The sequence below is a fragment of the Hipposideros armiger genome, unplaced genomic scaffold (assembly GCF_001890085.2).
Source record: "Hipposideros armiger isolate ML-2016 unplaced genomic scaffold, ASM189008v1 scaffold_23, whole genome shotgun sequence".
Taxonomy (NCBI): Eukaryota; Metazoa; Chordata; class Mammalia; order Chiroptera; family Hipposideridae; genus Hipposideros; species Hipposideros armiger.
This window is the reverse complement of record NW_017731373.1, coordinates 2,655,762-2,675,364: the sequence shown is the minus strand read 5'-3', so window position 1 is coordinate 2,675,364 and position 19,603 is coordinate 2,655,762. Positions and strand designations below refer to the sequence as shown.

General features: G+C 37.8%; 1 protein-coding gene across 3 annotated transcripts in view; it reads right to left on the bottom strand.

Annotated features, from left to right (window-relative positions):
- Nucleotides 1–19,603, bottom strand: part of PLCL1 (phospholipase C like 1 (inactive)) — a 407,944-nt gene that overhangs the window by 22,383 nt on the left and 365,958 nt on the right. For all 3 annotated transcript variants that reach the window (XM_019635632.1, XM_019635634.1, XM_019635633.1), the window contains exons 4-5: nt 17,885–17,960; nt 15,630–15,739 (exon numbers count right to left, since the gene is read on the bottom strand). In XM_019635632.1, coding sequence (XP_019491177.1) covers nt 15,630–15,739; nt 17,885–17,960 — 186 coding nt within the window. The remainder of the gene's footprint in view (nt 1–15,629; nt 15,740–17,884; nt 17,961–19,603) is intronic.

Genomic DNA, 19,603 nt, shown 5'->3' with positions numbered 1-19,603 from the left:
GCTTCATGGAAAACAGAAGGCTAGCAGTAAAAAAATGCTTAGACTGACAACTTCATGGCAGCTATGTGACAAATCCAGAAGTCACCCTTCACATAGATTCAAAGGGAATGGCACCCACTACAGCCAGGTAGTGCACAATTTACTTGGTGGTGTGAGGCTGCTATGGTCAATGCAGGGATGCGATTGTTAAAACTTGTGTTAGAAACCTATGTAATTTTACTAACCATTGTCACCCCAGCAAATTTTTATTTTAAAAAAAGCACACAATTAAAATAGAAAACAAACATCTTTATGAATTGGGATAAAGCTATTAGCCAGCTTTATGACCTTTTTAAATGAACTCAAAATCATTCATCCAGTAAAAGTAAATCTACTAGATTGAAATTTCAAGCAAAACCATGTGTAAGCATGAAGAATATTTGTCAGTAATAATGTTGAGGAAATAACATCTATAATAATTTTTAAATTATTTATAAAATTAGATTTATAGGTTTTTCCAACTATAAAGGTAATAGATGCTTATTATAGAAAGTTTGAGGATTAAAACAAGTCACTAAAAACACCCATAATTCTAAAAAAAAAAAAGTTTCACTGGTGTAGAAATGGTCTAATCAAGGGCTCTAGGAAGATAAATTTGGTTGTACTGATGTTTAACTTCAATGAAATTCATAGTCTCATGTAATTAATTATCAAGGCCAGCTGTAGTTCAGGGCCTCCTGTGAAAATTCTTCCAGGGTATCCTTGACAAAGGAGCCAAAGGAAATGACCTTCCCAGGAGCAGTTATTTAAAGAATAAGAACAGTGGTAATCACTATTTGCTCCCTCACCCTCTGACCAGAAAGGAAGTTACAGAACAGAATTACACTTTCTGAGACAAACCCAACAATCTATAAGGTGGTGGTTATTAAGTGAAGGATGACAGAAACAATTCAGTCTGAGTGATATAACTATAACTCAGTAGCTAAGAAAGTACTTGTCAAATTTTAGATTTGGAATTTCCACCCTGGCAGTGCTTGTAATTATATTGTTGTACACATTTTTATGTTTTTCACAAGAAGAACTGAGAATAGTTTTAGATAACCAAAAACTCAGAGGAAGATGTCATTTCTCCAATATTGTTAGTATTATATCTACATGTATTATTACAGAGCTTACAATGAGTGGGGTTAATAAGTGGATTGTTTAACATAAGAACCAGAGGACTACGTTATCACACACACACATACACACACACACACACACACACACACACAAGCATACACTATATATACATATAATTGTTCCTTTCAATGGCATTCTTCCTCTCCCAGGCCAAAATGTATTACAGATAAAAGAGAACAGGAAGGAAGTTGCTGGCTTTTTCCCTCTCTGGTTTCAGATTTAATGAAAAGACTCTATGGGCTGACACAGAGGATACACAATATACATTGTTAAGAATCTTTAGTCTCATTTATTCAGATTTAATATTAGGACATAGTTATTACTAAAACACATTTTTCATACACAAGCATTTACATGCCAGCTTCATTGACAGCAGCCTTAGATATGACTTTCTTGGTTGATAGCCACAATAAACAATAGAGCCTGTTTCCTACAACATGTATGATAATTGTAAAGAATCATCTGGGAGGTAAGAGAATAAAGAAGGTGTGCAACCAACCATGATTTCACCAGCAAACAAACTGTCAATAGCTCTTGAGTGTCAACATGACTGTCCTATCAGATGTTGAAAATGCACTCATCCAAGCAGTCTGGAGGAATGAACTACTGATTCAATGATGTACCACCAAAGCACATGAGTATTCTCTAAACTAAGCATTCAACCTTCCCTCCTATATTTTTGCTTCATTAAAAAAAGTAAAGCTCAATTAAATCCGAAGAAATAGAAAATTACAGTGAGACAAACCCACATTTTTAACTCCAAGGCAATCAGAATTAACTGCTGAAACCCAGGCCATATTTTGGGGTACTTAGTATATTTTAAATGTATATGAGAAATACATCTCTTAATGCATATTTAAGGGGGAAAAAGCTCAACTTTCTGAAACTAGATTTGTTAGTAATTTATCAGGAACTTCTTTTTGCCCCAAGAGATTAATATTTCTCAGGCAACAGGATCCACAAACCAATATTATTCTAGTTGTTCCATTATGCCAGCTGCTGAGCAGCAGACAGTTGGGAGACCTAGAATATCCTAGTTGACTAAGGGATATCTCAGAGAGATTTAGATTGCAATGTTTTATCCTGAATACATTATAAAGCAATGAAAGAACATCCAATTCCTGAGTCCATTGACTCAAAAGTCCATTGTGAATAGTATTTTTTAAATAAACACTCAAAGAGTTTGGCTATTTTTAGAACATTTAGCTTTGTCCTGGCAGATTTACAAACCATATCATGAGGGGTTAGTGTCCTTTGCTGAATACCAAAGGCTCTCTTCAGATAGAAACAGACCTATTCTCTTCTTTGTCTCTGAAAGCAAACATCTTCTACCTAATGATTTGGTAACATTTCCATAAAAATCATCTCATAATGCAAAAGTCTAAGACTCAGTTCTAAGTCATGGTTCTGTGATGGAAGTCTTTTCCTTCTAGAAGTTCCCTTCTTTCAAAACGCGAATGTGGTGATTATAATGATAGCGATGAACATTTCTTGCCTTATTCAAGTAGCTTTCTTATGCACACATTTTTTATGAATCTAAACTTACTTTTAAAGATCCAAGGGGATTTCTTTTCAAAAAATGTGTAACTAATCTTTTCATAAAGCCATGGGTTTTTCCTTAAAAGGGAAATTAAGTTCCTAATTTTTCTGCTTTGGTAAGTACTTACCAAATTTATTTATTACAAATACTTAAAGTATTACTAATATATTGGAAGTGATTAATAATACAAAATTATTTTACAAGAAGTGAGAAATAAGGTTGGGTAGGAGGTAGGTCTTCCCCTCCACTGGGTCTGTTAGTATTATGTAGTCTCATACATGATATATATTTGAGCACACTGGAGCTATTTAAAATAAGAGAGGTCTACATTATGCTAAGTGAAATAAGTCAATCAGAGAAAGACAAATACCATATGATGTCACTTATATGTGGAAAATCTAAAGAACTGAATAAATGAGAAATGTAAACAGAAATACTCTCAGAGACACAGAGGAAAAACTGATGGTTGCTAGATGGGAGGGGGTGGGGATGAAGGAGAAGGGGAAGGGATGAGACAATACAAATTGGTAACTACAATATGGCCTCAGGGATAGAATAGAAAAGACAGTCTGGGGAATATAACCAATAATGTTGTAAATATTTTTAGGGGGCCAGATGGTCTCATGTCTTGTGGGGGAGACCACTTCATAGGCAGTGTAGAGGCCTGACCACTGTACTGTACATCTGAAGCTGCTGTTGAATAATATTATATGTCAACTATAATTTAATACATATATAGTCATGGGATATGGAGTATAGTGTGGGAATGGAGTCAATGGAATTGTAATAGATATGTATGATATCAGGGGTTGGGGGGCAGTGGATGGGGGAGGGGGGTTGTTACTTTGTGAGGGCTGAAAAGGATAACTATTGCATTGTTTTGTACACCTGAAACTAATAATAATAATAATTTAAAAAATAAATAAGAGAAGTCTAATTACATTGGAAGATAACCCCTTCTGGATCAAGGGAAATTTCTTGCTGCCCATTATGATCTTTTTAATATGGTTTTAAAAGAGAAACATTTAATTTCATTATTCTTAACCTAAATTATCCTTTACATATTCACATTTACAGATATGTATATACATGTGTGTATATATACACATACATACATATATGACATTTTATATGCATATTTATGTGTTGGGGGAGTGGGGAGGTTGTTGGCAAGTGTTAAACTTTACCTGAGCCCTGTGCTCCTGGAAAACAGGTGGTCAAGAAATCCCCCATTCTTCTGAGTTCCAGGAAATGGCTACTGCAAAGAACCACTGTTCCCCATATGACTTAGATAAGACTCAGGGTTGCTCCCCTTGTTTACTTATGCAAAGGCCAGACACAGGCCCTCCAAGTTCCCTTTCAGGAATGATGTATTCATAGCTGAACTGGACAAAATACCTATTTCTTTGACTTGACCAAACTTTAGTTAAGCTTCTCTCCTTCCTTCACGTCCCTGAACTTGACCTCTCCCCTAGAATACGGCCCCTTCTTAATGGCCGCTGAGGTTCACACCACCCCGACGCCAGTTCTTTCTAGCTTATTGGCCCCTCTCAGTAAAAGAAAACTCCCTTTTGCCTGACCTTTGAGAAGTTTACAAATTTTATTGAAGGAGTATTCTCCCAATTTATAGCAGCAGTACCAGTCCCCATATTGCAATAATAAAACCTCTCTTTACCTAAATCTGGATTTGTTTTTACTTGACAATGTACACACCACACTTACATATACATTCAGAGAAGTGAGCTCACATTGCTCTGATTTGGGTTAAGCGTAAGGAAATTAGATAGCTTTATCCCATCTTCTTCTCCCCCTAGAGTAACAAGGAAAGAAGAGGAACTTGTGTCTAAAAAGTCTATGGGCTATGAGAAATTAAAACATAACAACTTTTTTTAATCAATATTTTCTTTCCACTTATATTATTGTAGAAAACAGTTAACATAGTTAAGACATCCAAGTCACCTTAGCTAAAACTCACCTTAAACTAAGATTCTATGCGTAAGAAACACATTTTCTCTATGGAAAGTTTTCCTGCTAAAAAAGTTAAGACCCTTCGTGACCTCACAAGTTGGAGACAAGACCTCTGCTCTATGATGCATCTATTCATTAGGATTCTGCCACTTGTGAATTATTCAGAATCATTATAAAATGCCGCTTTCCTATGGGGGAAGGGAAAAAAGTAGCTCCTAGAGACACTAAATTTAGTTGTACTGGAGATAAAGTAAAGTGGTCTGTGCTTCCGTAATCATGTCAAACAGCCTGGCTTTTATCTCTAGTAAATTCCTGGGCAGCACAGCTGGGATGCAGCCACCCAAGGCAGAAATCTGGACACCATGTAACCAACCTGCTTCTTGCTAAGAAGCATTAACATTCCATATGAACTGTACAATATTGTTGGACAAGCGCTGTGTGAAATAATGCTTTAGATTTGTGACTTTTTTATTATGCTAGATGCATTAATTATACTTTTTAAAACAGAATTTATCCTTTTTTCTAAAGCTAATACAGCTAATATTCTATATTATATAATTCTCTCTGCATCTTTTCAGCTTTAAATCACAGAAAGCTCTCAAAAATCAGCCTTACACCATCCTCCTCTGCAACTATAATACAAGCTGTCAAATGAATTTTACGGATACACATGGACACAGAACGTTGCTGCAGATTATTTTTTTAGAAGGTGGGTGATTAAATTCATTTGTACTTAACAATATGACTCATGACCAGATTTGATATAATAACAAGTTAGTTATGATGCTAATGAGTGGTAATTAAATGAGCCAGGCAGACATTTTAGAGCTCCCCAGACCAAGCTGAGGAGGTCCAGCACATCTTTATTTTGATTTGTTTTCTTTTCACCATTATTTTCAGATTGTTTTGGCAACCAGACTTAAGTATCAAGAGACAAGGCTGGGTTTTGGAATCCATGAAAGGCTAAAGATATTTACTCGCTGCTCAACATGTACTTCCTCGTGGAAGACTTTCCTGACCTCTCCCATTAGGTCAAGTCCCAGTACACATTCTCGGTAATGCCATGCAACCTCTCCTTCACAGCACTCATCAAAGAGACAAATGTAACACGCAGTGTGTGATTATAAAATGACTGCCTCCATAGACTGCCAGCTCCATGAGACCAGGAGTCCATGTTTTTGTTCACCAGGACACTCCCAGGCACACAGCCTAGCACCCTGTAGGAACTTACAGATATGTGTTGGCTGAATGGCTGAACGTGGCTTCGCCACAAACAAAACAAAACAAAACAAAACAAAATTACTGTTTGCCTAATTATGGATTAGAAGCCTCTTTTGTGCTTTGTACCTTCTTATTTATAAATGTTAGAGTGGAAATCAATAAAATCAACTTCTCGAGATGGGAGACGAAGTTCTTTTTTCTGCACTAAGAAGCCAAACAATACCAAGGTTCTAAAAAAATACATCTAAGAGTACCTTTTCAGACACCTAGTCCAAGTATAAATATATCAAACCTAGCTTATAAAACCCCCAGAATAGATGGTATGCCTTCTAACTGTATATTCTTCACTTCCTAAGACCTAGTAACATTTTCTTTTGTGTATGAAGGTAATGGTACTGACACATGAGATTGGAGTGGTTTTTGCTAGAACTGATTCATTCATTCTCTCTCACCTGCCACCTCCTTCCTGGTGATAAGTGACATGCGTTGTAAGGCAGCTGGTTAAGATTACAGGTGAGTCTAAGGCTTGCTAGGTGGAATGGGGCTAAACTGGCTACCCCTATACATACAGACCTCAACTTTGGTATCATTGCTATTTTGCCCTTCCCAGTTGCAGTCACCAAACATTTTCAACATAACAAATACCATAACTGCTTGCTAAAATTGAAATATTATTTTTAAAACATATAATAGGCAAAAAATAAAAATTAAAAATCAAATGAAAAATTTTAAAAATTAATGTAGCCTAGAAAAGATATAGACTAGGTTGATATACAACATTCTTTTCACTAGCTATTAAGTACATTTAACCTAACAATATAAGAAATTCTTTAGGTTGGTAGGTAAGTTTTTGAGCAGATGAATATACTGCTAGCTGGCCAGATAGGTGAACAGGCAGTCAAGTCAGGTATGTCTTGAGGTAGTAGTTATATGGTCCATTCTGTGCAATTTGCTTTTTACTACAGAGCACTTAATCTTTGGAGTTTAACAGACTGTAATCTAGATTTGCAGAGCAGAGAAACTTCTGTGAGTTATAACTGAATTTAGTTATCAAAACCTCTATGATGGTGTTTATTTTCACTGCAGGAAGCATTCCAGAAAGAAACAAAAGATAAAAGATCGTGTTGTTTGCAAACGTTCCCAACAAAAAGGCAATATTGTTAAAATGTCAATACTACCAAAGCGATCCAAAGATTCGATGCAATCCCAATCAAAATCCCAATAATGTTTTTGAAGAAATGGAAAAAAAATCGATCCTAAAATTCATATGGAACCTCAAGAGACTCTGACTAGCCAAAACAATGTTAACAAAGAAGAACAAAGCTGGAGGACTCACTTCCTGATTTTAAAACTTACTGCAAAGCTACAGTAATCAAAACAGTAAAGTGCTGGCATAAACTCGGACATACAGACCAAAGGAATATAATAGAAAGCCCTGAAATGAACTCTTGCATATGTGGTCAAATGATATTTGAAAAGAGTGCCAAGACCATTCAGTGAGAAAAAAACAGTCTTTTCAACACATGGTATTAGGAAAACTAGATATCCACATGCTCAAGAACGAATTTGGACCCTTACCTAACAACATACATAAAAATTAACTCAAAATGAGTCAAAGACCTAGAAGTTAGGCCCAGAACTATAAAACTCTTAGAAGAAAACATATAGCAAAACCTTCATGACATTGGATTTGGCAATGGTTTCTTAGATATGACATTAAAGACAATGTCATTAGAGTATAAAGGCAACACACAGAATGAAATAAAATATTTGCAAATAACATATCTGATAAGGGGTTAATATCTGGAATATAGGGAGAATTTCTAAAACTCAACAACAACAAAAAAGCCCAATTCAATAATGGGCAAAGAATATGAATAGACATTTCACCAAAGAAGATATACAGTGACCAATAAGAACATAAAAAGATGCTCAGCATCATTAATTGTTAGTAAAATGCAAATCAAAACTACAATGAGATACTGCCTCACACCCATTAGGATGGCTACTATTAAAAATAAGTGTTAGCGAGGATGTAGAGCAATTGAATTTCTTATGCTTGGTGAGAATGTAAAATGGTACAGCCAATGTGAAAAATAGTATAATAGTTCCTCAAAAAAATTAAAAATAGAATTACCATAAGATCCAACAATTCCACTGGCTGTATACCCAAAATAACTGAAATCAGGGGCTCAAAGAAGATATTTGGATGCCCATATTCATAGCAACATTATTCATAAAATTTAAAACATGAAAGTGTCTAACTCTCCATCAACAGGTGAATAAATAAGCAAAATATGATATTTATATACAATGGAATATTATTCCACCTTAAAAAGGAAAGAAATTCTGACATGTTAAAACATGGATGAACCTTGAGATCATTATGCTAAGCGAAATAAGCCAGTCACAATACGACAAATACTGTATGATTCCACTTATATGAGGTACTTAGAGTAGTAGTCAAAAATCATAGACACAGAAAGCAGTCAAAACTCAGAAATTGAAACAAAAATCATAGAAACAGGTAGTTGCCAGGGCCTGGGGAGGAGTGAATGGGGAGTTATTGTTTAAGGAGAGTGGAGTTTCAGTTTTAAAAAATGAAAAGCTATGGAGATGGAAGGAGGTGATGGTTTTACAATATTATGAATGTATTTAATACCACTGAACTGTACACTTAAAAATGGTTAAGATGGTAAATTTTATGTTGTGTGTATTTTACCACAATAAAAAAAAAATGAGGAAAAGAATTCCCAACAAGACAAGTATAGACCATCCCATTTGGAAAGAGCAGTCAGGAAGGGAGAAGAGAACAGTGTGGGGAAATCACAGGGTGAGGCTGTGAAGTAAGAATACGAATTGAGTATAATTACGGTCTCTTAGCACCATGGGTTAAAAAAAAAATCAAAAGTAGGAGGAGCAAAGCTATATATATATGTATATATATATACATATATATAGAGAGAGATACATATATATATATAGAGAGAGAGAGAGACAGAGACAGAGAGAGACAAAAAGAGAGATTTACACACTATTGATAAGTGACAAAAGGACCAATGTATTTAAGCAATATAATGTATTTAAGCAATATAATATTTAAGCCACAGAAAAAGATTGAAAACAACATATAATCATAAAATGTAAAGATCTGTAAGAACTCTAATAATCATAAAGTCTGATCTCATTTTTAGGTGAGACAATCTAGCCCCACAGAAGATAATTTTTAAAAAGTTATATTAGTTGCAGGCTTTTAGATTCACGAGTCCAACTCTCAGATAATTAAAAAAAAAAAATAAGGTGGGAATTTACAGCCTTCAAATTTGTTATTTTGTATGTCTCATTAGAAAGTATTTTCCTTAGACTTGTCAGAATTAAAAGCTTTGTTTAAACTCTTTGAACATTGATTTCTCAAGGTTCGTGACTTAAAGGCTCTACAAAGCTGCCTCTCAGGAGGCGCCTTTCTTCTCAGTGAAGCCTAAGGAATTTACCCAGAGGGATCGCACCTCTCATTTCTAAATCATCTCAAGTTTATTCAAAGGAAGAGGCTCCCAGACCTTCTGCTCTGACAGCCTAGGTGAGTAAGGACAGCTTGGGGGCTGAGAAGCTGCTCCAAGGCAGTGGAGGAGTGGAATGAGGAAGGAACAGGAAAGGGAGTTTGGCTTTTGCAGAGTTTTTGCTGGAGGCAGGACTCTTAAACTTCCTCTGTCTCACGAAGATGTGGAAGCTGGCAATGTCTAGACGAAAAGCCAGTGAACAGAGATGCTGTCCAAGAGAAACAGGAGGAAGTTGGCCGAGTTCTCAGCGTGGGTCCAGGGTCTGGCCCTCTGCTTTGGTCTTTTTTTGGTAATAGTTTTGTTTTGCTTTCACATCTCAATGGTATCTGTCCAGGGGTTCAATTGCATCTACTCACTCAGGGGTGATCAGGCCCTGGGGAGCTGATTCATGCTATCCAAGCCCATAGGAGATGAACTGACTTAAAAAAAGAAGTTAAGTGACTCATTTTCACAAAGAACTGTGACTGCCAGGCAGATGGGGCTAGTTATGTCACTTGGACAACCCATTCTATCTCCATTAGAAAAGTACACTTGAAAAACAAAACAAAAAAAAAAGAAAAAAAAAAAGGAAAGTACACTGTGGAATTGGTGGTCTCAAGCTATATTCTAAATGTACTTTTCTGTACTGTAAGAATACACTGCCAAGGCGATTGGAATACTCACATTACCTGCACAAGACATTCCCTTGGATTAAGTAAGATAATAAATATAAAGCACTTAGTACAATACCTGATACATGGAAAGCACTCAGTTAATGTAAGCTATCATTATTATGATGCTATAGTGGTTAGATCCACTGAGTTAGAGCCTTGCTCCATCACTTGCTACCTATGTGCCAACGGGAAGGCTACTTAACCTCTCAAGCCTCAGTTCTGCTCTCTGTAAAACAGGAGTAATAGCAGTTAACAGCAGTAACTTTACAGGGTTACCCTTAAAATTACTTAAGATATTGTGTGAAAATCATCTAAATGCTCCTTAATGATAATAAAAATAACATACACATACAGAGCACTTTGTATACACCAGACATTGCTTTGTAACTCATTTAGTCACTCACTTATTAATTCATTTAGTCTCCCTATAACCCTAGGAGGAGGGTATAGTTGAGGGACCTGTCACTGGTAGATTCTATTCACCAATATCTGCTCCCCTTTCTTGAGGAAGTGTACACCGGCACCACTCCACTGAAGTCACATTTGACCATTTGGCTTGCTTTGGCCAGCCGAAGGCGAATGGAAGGGAGATGTGCTACTACTCACTTACTTACTGACCCGTGATAGATATACAGTACAAGCTAGAAATAAACCATTGTTTTAAGCCACTGAGATTTTCAGATCTTTGTTACCACAGCACAACCTAGCATATCCCAGCTGATTTAGAAGCATAGAGACAAAAGCAAATTTTCCCAAGTCCAAACAGCTAGAAAATATCTGGCTCCAGGGTCTATACTCTTGACCACTTTGCTTTATGTTTCGTACGTAAATAGTAATATCAATATGAAGAATAGTTCATTATTAATGCAGTTTTCATTGGAGTTCTGTTTCTAGACTTCATAAATAGCTGTTCTTTTCTGAATCACTTGGCTCAGGAGGAAACCTAGCCTTTTTCCAGCTTCTTCTGCAACAATAGACAGAAGCTTCTAGAAACACCATTGGAGTTCTGAGTGGATATGGAGGACAACGGACATGTTCCTGCTTTATACAACCCTAGAGCAGCTCCCAGAGGCATGATCATTACGGTGCCAGCAGAGCCTGATTTGACCTCCCTTCCCCCAACACATACACATAGGATCTCAAAGAATGATTTGACATATCTATGGCCATTCAGTTTGGGGTGACTCCATTCTTGCTGTCACTCAGTCTTGCAGAGAGTGATGCTTTTCTTCACACTTATTTTCCCCTTAACTCATCGTCTTGTCTCCCTTCTTCTTCTGTCTCTCAACAATGAGCAGAGGCCTCAAACATGTCTGCAGGTTCCATTAGAAAGCATAGCACTACACTGTCATCCATGTCATTTCCCTTACGTTGTAAGATTCCTCAGAGGTGTGAGGGCCTGAAATGTGGGGATTGAATGAGAGACTCTGCCTGGGTTAGAAACACAAGTACCCAAAAAGGAAAAGTCAGATGCTTTGGCCTCTGCTCTTCCCAAGAACATGAAAATATTGTCAAAATAAAAGCAGAAGGGGGAAAGGCTTGCACAGTGCTCAAAAGCCAAAAAGTTAGGTGGGAAAAAGATTAGTCATATCTACCGAATATAAATCTATAAAAGAGACCCAGTTTTTTATGGGACAAACTGCATTAGATTATAAGTTTTCTTCAATATTATTTTTATGTATCTCTACTTGACACTTCCAGCCTGCTAAAATTGATTTTTTGTCAAACTTTTAAAAATATAGAGATAATGGAGTTTAGTTCCTCAACTGGCCAAGTTAGAAAAATATGTTTTTGGGAAAGTTTGCTGAAATGCTACTTTTAGTTCTTTCCAATTTCAGTTTTATAGGTGTAACCACCCTACAATGAAGTTCTTCTTGTACTTATAGAATCAAATCACTCTGGATGGAGTCCAAGAATTTAAATGAATTCCACTTCACAACTCATTGTGTTTTATCAGTGATACGGTATAAGTTCATAGCTCTCCCAAGACTTCCAAAATTAATGGCAACTGACTACAATAAGGTTGGCTATGCAAGTGATGTTGTAGTATTCTTTTTCTGGAAGACTTAAAGAGCAGGAAAAATTCCCATTGTAAGAGTTTAATATTATGGTACTAATCAAACAAAACTTATTTCTGATGGACATCATGGGAAAAAGACAGATGAAAGGAACTATTCATGTGTGAGGGTGGGGTGAGATGCTTACCTGGTCCTCTGATTGATTATCTGGGAAAGACACTGAAGACTGAGTCATGAGACACGTTTTATCATATCATCCCCAGTGAACAGGCTGGTTATTGAAGTTCAATTTTGGGCTCAGTAGTGAGAGAGAAAGAAGGGGAAAGGAAAAGGATCCGCATAGTTGGATACTGCCATATGGCAAAAGCGGGGGAAATGTAGACGATCTGCTAAGCAAGTCCCTGCTCTGGGCTCATAGATGGTGCTAACATATGAATTACAGAAATCTGTACTGGAGCTTCCAGAAACATCTTGATTTCAGCCTTAAGCTTCATCCTTGCTGGATTCTAAGTCCTGATCTCTGGCTTAGAAAATTTAGACACTGTGATTGTAATTCATGTTCATTACATTAGAGAGCCATTCATCTCTGTCTCTGAAACATTTTTTCTCCATCTTTCCTGTCATTTGTTATCAACAGATAAATGTGATACTGGATTACAGAAAACATAAAGAATTTATTTTTTAGTCTCAGCTCAATTTACTTTAAAGCCAGTGCCCCTTTCTACCACTCCATGCTACCAACCACCATTTACCTGAAGGCCCATTTCTCATTTTTTTCCAGCTCCTCCCTTTCTTGTTGGAAATTATATTGGAATTAAATATTGTTAGCTACATGAACACACATGTAATCAGAGAGATGACATAACTTGGCTAAAGCCTCACAGCTTTGCACACAGAGCCTCATCCTGCTCTAGGTTGCCTGGACTCAGTCCTATGGATTGAGTTTCACAGGAGCAGGAGGACAGGGTAATGGTTAAAACCATGGGCATGAGTTAAAATGTCAGCTCTGACATTTACTAGCTGAAGGCAAGAAACTCAAACCTCTCTAGGCCTCAATGTCCTCATCTGTGAGATGGGAGAGTCATATAAGGGTCAGTATAAGTTGCTGCAAGATCACACAGTTGTTACAAAGAGGAAAGGGGAAATGTATATAAAACTACTTAACCATGACTGCTTGTCACATATTAAGTGCTGAATAATCCATGGCCATCAGTTAAATGTCTGTCTCCCCTTGTATACTAGTCCTAGAGGCCCAGGTATTAATCTTTTGCTATTTGGATCCTAGCACCTTTCTCAGTTATCAGCACATTAACAAGCCCACATACCGTATTTGCCGGCGTATAAGACGATTTTTTGGCCCTGAAAAATATGCCTCCAAGTGGAGGGTCGTCTTATACGCCAGGTACACTTCAGATAGACTGCCCATAGTGCTTGCCCCGTGCCATAGTGGCCTCCCGATGCCCGCCCACTTCATTCCACATACCGTTCAGGCATCAGCAGCGCTGCTGGGTGTATGCTTGGCTGTGTGCGATTTTCCGAGTGTGGTAAATTCGGGTTACCGTATATTTCTTTACATATGCATTGAAGATTTGCGATTTTGCGCTATCATGGTGCCTGTTAGAATGTTGAAGAGCTCGCACTTGCGCACTAGTGAGGTCCCAGGGAGATGCTGATGCAAGGGTGGACCAGACTGCTATAGTGACAGGGCGGGCAAACAGGGAGCGGGACCAATCAAATCAGGCTTTGTATACAGCCAACAGCCAACCACAATACTGCACCATTGTATAGTACAGCATAGAAAATGTCGACCAGTCAAACCCCTATCATCCCTATCATGGCACCAGCCAAAAGAAAGAAGTATGATGCAAATTTTAAACTGAAAGTTATAAACTTTGCTAAGGAAAATAATAATTGTGCTGCTGCAAGACAATATGGAGTAACAGAAAAGATGGTTCGGGACTGGAAATCAAATGAGAAAGCATTAAAGAGTATGCCAAGGGGTAAGTGTGCATTAAGAAGAGGCACCCCACACTGGCCAGAACTCGAAAAACATGTAGCAGACATGGTGGCTCAACATCGCCAAAACGGTTATGTGGTGACACGAAATACAATACGCTTGTTTGCACTTCAGTGGGCCAAATCAAATCTGATATTGTTTTACCTTTTATTTGGTGTGTGGAAGGTGTGCGGAAGAGGGGGTAGTCTTATACGGCGAGTATATAACAAACTCTGTATTTTGAGTGGAAATGTTAGGGGGTCGTCTTATACGCCCAGTCGTCTTAGCGCCGGCAAATACGGTAAATACCTGCTGAACGGAAAGCATTTGTATCAGGGTTCATGCTGCCATGTTGTATGCTAGTGTTATAATAAGCTTATCTTTATATTAATGCAATAGCTCCTCCCTGCCCATTAAGCAAATGCCTATCTTCCCTTACCGCACTCCCTGCCCCCAGACTTTTAACTCATGAGGTCAGGGTCTGTATCTCTTTTGTTCTCCATGGATTCCCAATGCCTCGCACAGAGCCCAGGGCATAGTAGGGCTTAGCAAATATCTGTGGATTGAATTTTTAATAAACACTTGTGATAAGTCATACAGTTCACCTAGCACTTCCACATACACATGTGCAGCATCTCTCTGCAGAGTGGCTTAAAGACACAGGCTCTGGAGCCAGACCGCCTGCGTTCAGAGTCCAGCTTCACCATTTACTAACTCAGTGACCTTGGGTAATATACATAAGTTTGCCATGCCTCAGTTTTCTCACCTGTAAAATGAAAATAGCAACAGTATCGGGTTGTGAGTATGAAAATGTTAATTAGTATAAACCTTATAAAACAGCACCTGGCAAATAGTAGTAGGTATTCTTTAAATGTCAGCAATTATTAATTTTGTTAGTAGCTATTTTTCCTCCCATCACATTGTCAAGACAAATTATTCCAACCGCCTAAATAATTTCTCCTTTCATGTATGAAAAGTGGCATCTTTAATCCTAAAATTAATTTTCAGCAGACCAAATCATAATCTCAAGAAATTGACTTCTGGAGCCATTTGCAAAAACAAATGTATTTATAGAGACTGTTCTTAAAATAAAATATTCTAAATGGATCCAGGTGTTTTGTAGTTTAAGGTTCTCCCAAATCACTTGTGTCAGATCTTTCTCCCACAGCATTTGGCCTTACTCTTTCCACACACAAGAACAGCCATATTGACTTGTACAGAAGTGCTCATGTGAGTAAACACACACACACACACACACATACACACAAACACCAGACAGGGGGTTAGGTGTGCTTTCCTGTGCCTCTACTGCAAACTTCATTAACCGATTATGGCAGAAAATGTGTCAGTCCCAGCATGCATCTCCCCATCACGTAGAGCACAAACCCGGTGAATTGACCACACATTACTTAAAAATTCAAATCACTGTATTTAACTATTGATGCTTCTCCATATGCTGGACAAGTGAGAAGAAGAAAAATAAAGGCAAAGGGGACATCTGGGCATTTCACTTACCTTCAATACTGTAATGTTCCAAGCAAAGCTCTCTGTTGCCTTGTTGAGTTTTCTTCCTTTCAATCCTTCTTTTGCTCCCAGATTATGAAGTTCCTCATGGAATTCCATCCCTTTGAAAAGAGAACATACAGGAATTCTATTATAAATTGAAGAAAAATAGGCATTTGTATGATAATATTATCAGTGAAAATATAATTCCCCATTCCTGTTCTTCTCTTATAATTTCTAAATCCCTAAATTGAATTATCCTTCCCATGCTGTTCATCCTCTCAAATGGCTATCCTTTGGGGAAAACTAACAATAATCAGTGCATTAAACTAAATTACATTTTAAACAGCCAGGAGCCATAGACAAAGACATGAGAAGGTAAGCACATTCTTCCAACAGGTTACATCCATCTTGTTTGTCCTCTGCCTGTGTTTTACATGAAATGGTGTAATGCGTGAATGACAACCATATGTGATGGATGCACATGTCTTACTTTTTCCATGAACCAACCATATGGCTTGACAGGAGGCCCTGTTGCCTACATAGATAACAATGGCAATTAGTAAGTGTTGAGTAAAAATAAAAAGAGTTTTTAAAAATAGCATTCCTGGAAACACCCAAATGTTTCAGATTTTGGAATGGCCTTAAAGCTATTTTTATCTCAGCCACTCTCTCAAGCTTGAATACTATAAAAAAAATCACCATGATCTGTTTCTTTGGCCTTTGTCTTAGCACCTCAGGGATGGGAATCACACTTCCTTCTGTAAAGCTCAGTCCATTTGAAAGCTAAGGCAGATATCACGCCCAAGTCTCTCTCCCTGAAACTTCTACTCATTCCTTGGTGCAGACCAACAAGGTCAAATCTTTTTTCTGCAGTGCAGCCCTTTATATATTTGAAGAAAGGCAGTAGATAAGTCCACTAGAGTCTTCTTTTCTCCAGATTAAACATTCTAACATGTTTCAGCTTACTAATAATGTCTCTTGTTTAAGGATGACATCCAGGTGGGGCCACTGCATTACATAGCTTCCTAGAGTCAGGCTTGTAGAGACCTTCATCCAGGAGCATCTACTCAAAGTGGGCTTGAAGCAGCCCACACGAGGTAGGGATTTACCACCACCCTCCTTGTTCCAGCTACTTTGCTTTTATTAATGCAGCCTAAAACCACATTCACTTTTCTGGTGCCAACATCACAAACATAGCACATGACAAGGGCATGCCTGTGGAGCCTGGGCTTACACTGGTCTTATACCACTGACCAGGTCTGTGGGCATGAGCAAGTCCCTGAAACTCTCTGCAGTTCAGTTTCCTCACTGCTGACATGGTGATAACAAGAGTGTTTACTTTAAGGGATTGTGGTAAAGATTAAATGAGTCAAGACATATAAAGCTCGCAAAGCAGTGCCTGGAACATAGGAGCATTACATAAATGTTTGGTATTACTACTTTTGTGCTTCTGGCCAACTGAAGCATCTAAGCCTGCTGGTCAGTCAGTGAAGAGCACAATTTGTAAAGTGTGATCTGGATTCAAAGGTCAGTTCTACCACATTTTAATATGGGATCTTGGGTAATTCACTCAATCTCTCAGAATCTCAGATGCCTCATCTATAGGTTGGTATAACGATGACTACCGTGCAGAGTTGTTATGAGGACTAGGTAACATAGTGTATGTGCTTAGTATACCACATGCATATAGATCAAGCAATTGTCATTATTGTCATCATCCTCATCATAATCGTTGTTGTGTGTGTGGACCAAGGAGACATGGATCCAAGAGAGATAAAAGTATAGGGGTGCGGATAAAGGTGACATAAATCAACAGAGGTGTGTCCTCACAGATGTGATCCATCCCATCCTTAAAGAAAGGTCATTCTAAAATGAGGACTAGTCAATGAGGCTAAAGCCTAGAAGACTAAAGAATTATGGTTCAAATTGTAAAAATGAAGAGGCAATGTGGAATCATAGCTTCCATTTCAATAGTAAAAGGTTTTGATAGGCTCCCAAACCACAAGAGCAGCTTCAGAAACCCTCACCTCTCTAGAAATCTTCAGATACCACCCCCTCATATGTACACATACAACCCACTTGCTATCACCTAGATTTCTTCAGCACTAAGCAAAGACCTAACTATAACTCAAAGTATAAATTGTGGTATAAATTATTTGAATTTTAAGCATAAGAACCAAAACTTTTTAAAAACTCTGCCAAGAATTATTATTATGATTTCTGAACAAAATGGTGGTGGGGAGGTGGGGTGGGGGGGAGGTTACCTGCTTTCTGACACTGCACAATCTTTTCCTGGACTGTGTCAGCCATTTCTATGAGAAACCGGCTCTCTTGTATCATCTGTCACAAAACAAACATCAAAAAGGTGGTTGTCAGAAACCCTTAAACTGGCTCATTGGAAAGAGTACATACAGAGAGACCCACATGGCTCTGCCCGTAATGGGGAGCCATAGCCTTAACCACGAGAGATGGGAAATGGAAGGGTAATCTGCTCCAGCTCCCACCCATTCTAACACCACAGCTAAAGTCACCTACCTGATGATGGCTCCAGTTATGTAATATGCCTCTCACACAATGGGTATCAAACAAATAACTGTTGAATAAATGCATGCACATTCTTTAAGCCCCCAAGAATATTCATAAACACCTCTTATTCCACTCCCTCACCCCAAAAGTTACTACAACTCAAGGTAAGTGGCACTGGAACAATATCAGGGAGAATCCGAATAGGGAATCACCTAGTGATGAGCTGAAAGACTCCTGAAGATACCTATGAAGCTGACAGCTTGGATTTGGGTGGTCCAAAGATGGCAGAGGTCTGGTCCCCCCTCTAGAAGCGCTCCAGCTCCATTGGAAAGAATGAGGAGTGGGTCAGATTTCAAAGCTACTAACTCATCAGAGCTTGTACGTACTATACTGAAATGGTTGTCCCTGCTCTCCACGTCTGGATAGAAATCAAATATGTCCAAGAGGTAATTAATATGCTGAGTGAAGTAGGGGAAATGAGACAACTGTTGGAGAGACATAGAAAAGAAAAATCTGTATGTGAACAAGGTGGAACATGGTAGTAGATAAAGAAGTTGTGATAATAAAGACAAGGAATTGGGGCTCTTTTTAAAAAATGACTAAAGAAAGGCAGCCAATCAGCAAACTAACACTTCCTGAATTTCCAGTCACTCTTCTACTCTTAAGAAGCATTTCCCTCTGGCTAGTCTATGTTTATCTTTCTGGCTCAATATACTGAAAGGAGTTCAAGGCAGAATTCAAAGTAGACATAAAGGTCTTGAGTAAGACATCTTTCATAATTAAATGCTATTGAAAGATTGTAGTCTTGTACAATCACTTCCAAATATAAAGTGCTTTATGATTACAAATTTTCAAATAGAAAAGAACATTGAATCACAAATTTTTAGTGCCTAACAACTCCATAGGAGTGAAATCATATCATTCATTCATTTAACAAATATCTATGAAGCAGGCACTATGTGTAAGCACTATGGAAGGTAGATGGGATATGATGCATTAGTGAGCAAAAACAGACACATCTCTATCTCCTTGGAGCTCATAGTCTAACAGAGAAGTCTACTTGGGTGAATAAAATATGATAATCAATTCAACCAAACAAAATTTAATTACTCATATCTCCTTCCTGCAGTGATTAGTCTAAAGCGACTGATTTGAAGGGCTAAATTGACTATCAAAACCATAAAACTAGACACCCCAGAAGTTCTCAACTGAGTCACAGTTTTTAACTGTATCAGTTAACTCTTTCAACTCCCAAAAGGAAGTGGAATGCTGTGAATAACAATTTATCAAATTGTTAACAGTAGCCAGAGTTACCACAGCTTCCAAGTGAGTAAAATTTACAGGCAGAGAAGGATTTAATATAAATGCAATCAGATTTAGTCTTTTCTAATCTTAGCTAGCATCCATACAGGCAACATCAATTGAGTTTTTATAATATTTTCAAAAGCTATCAGATG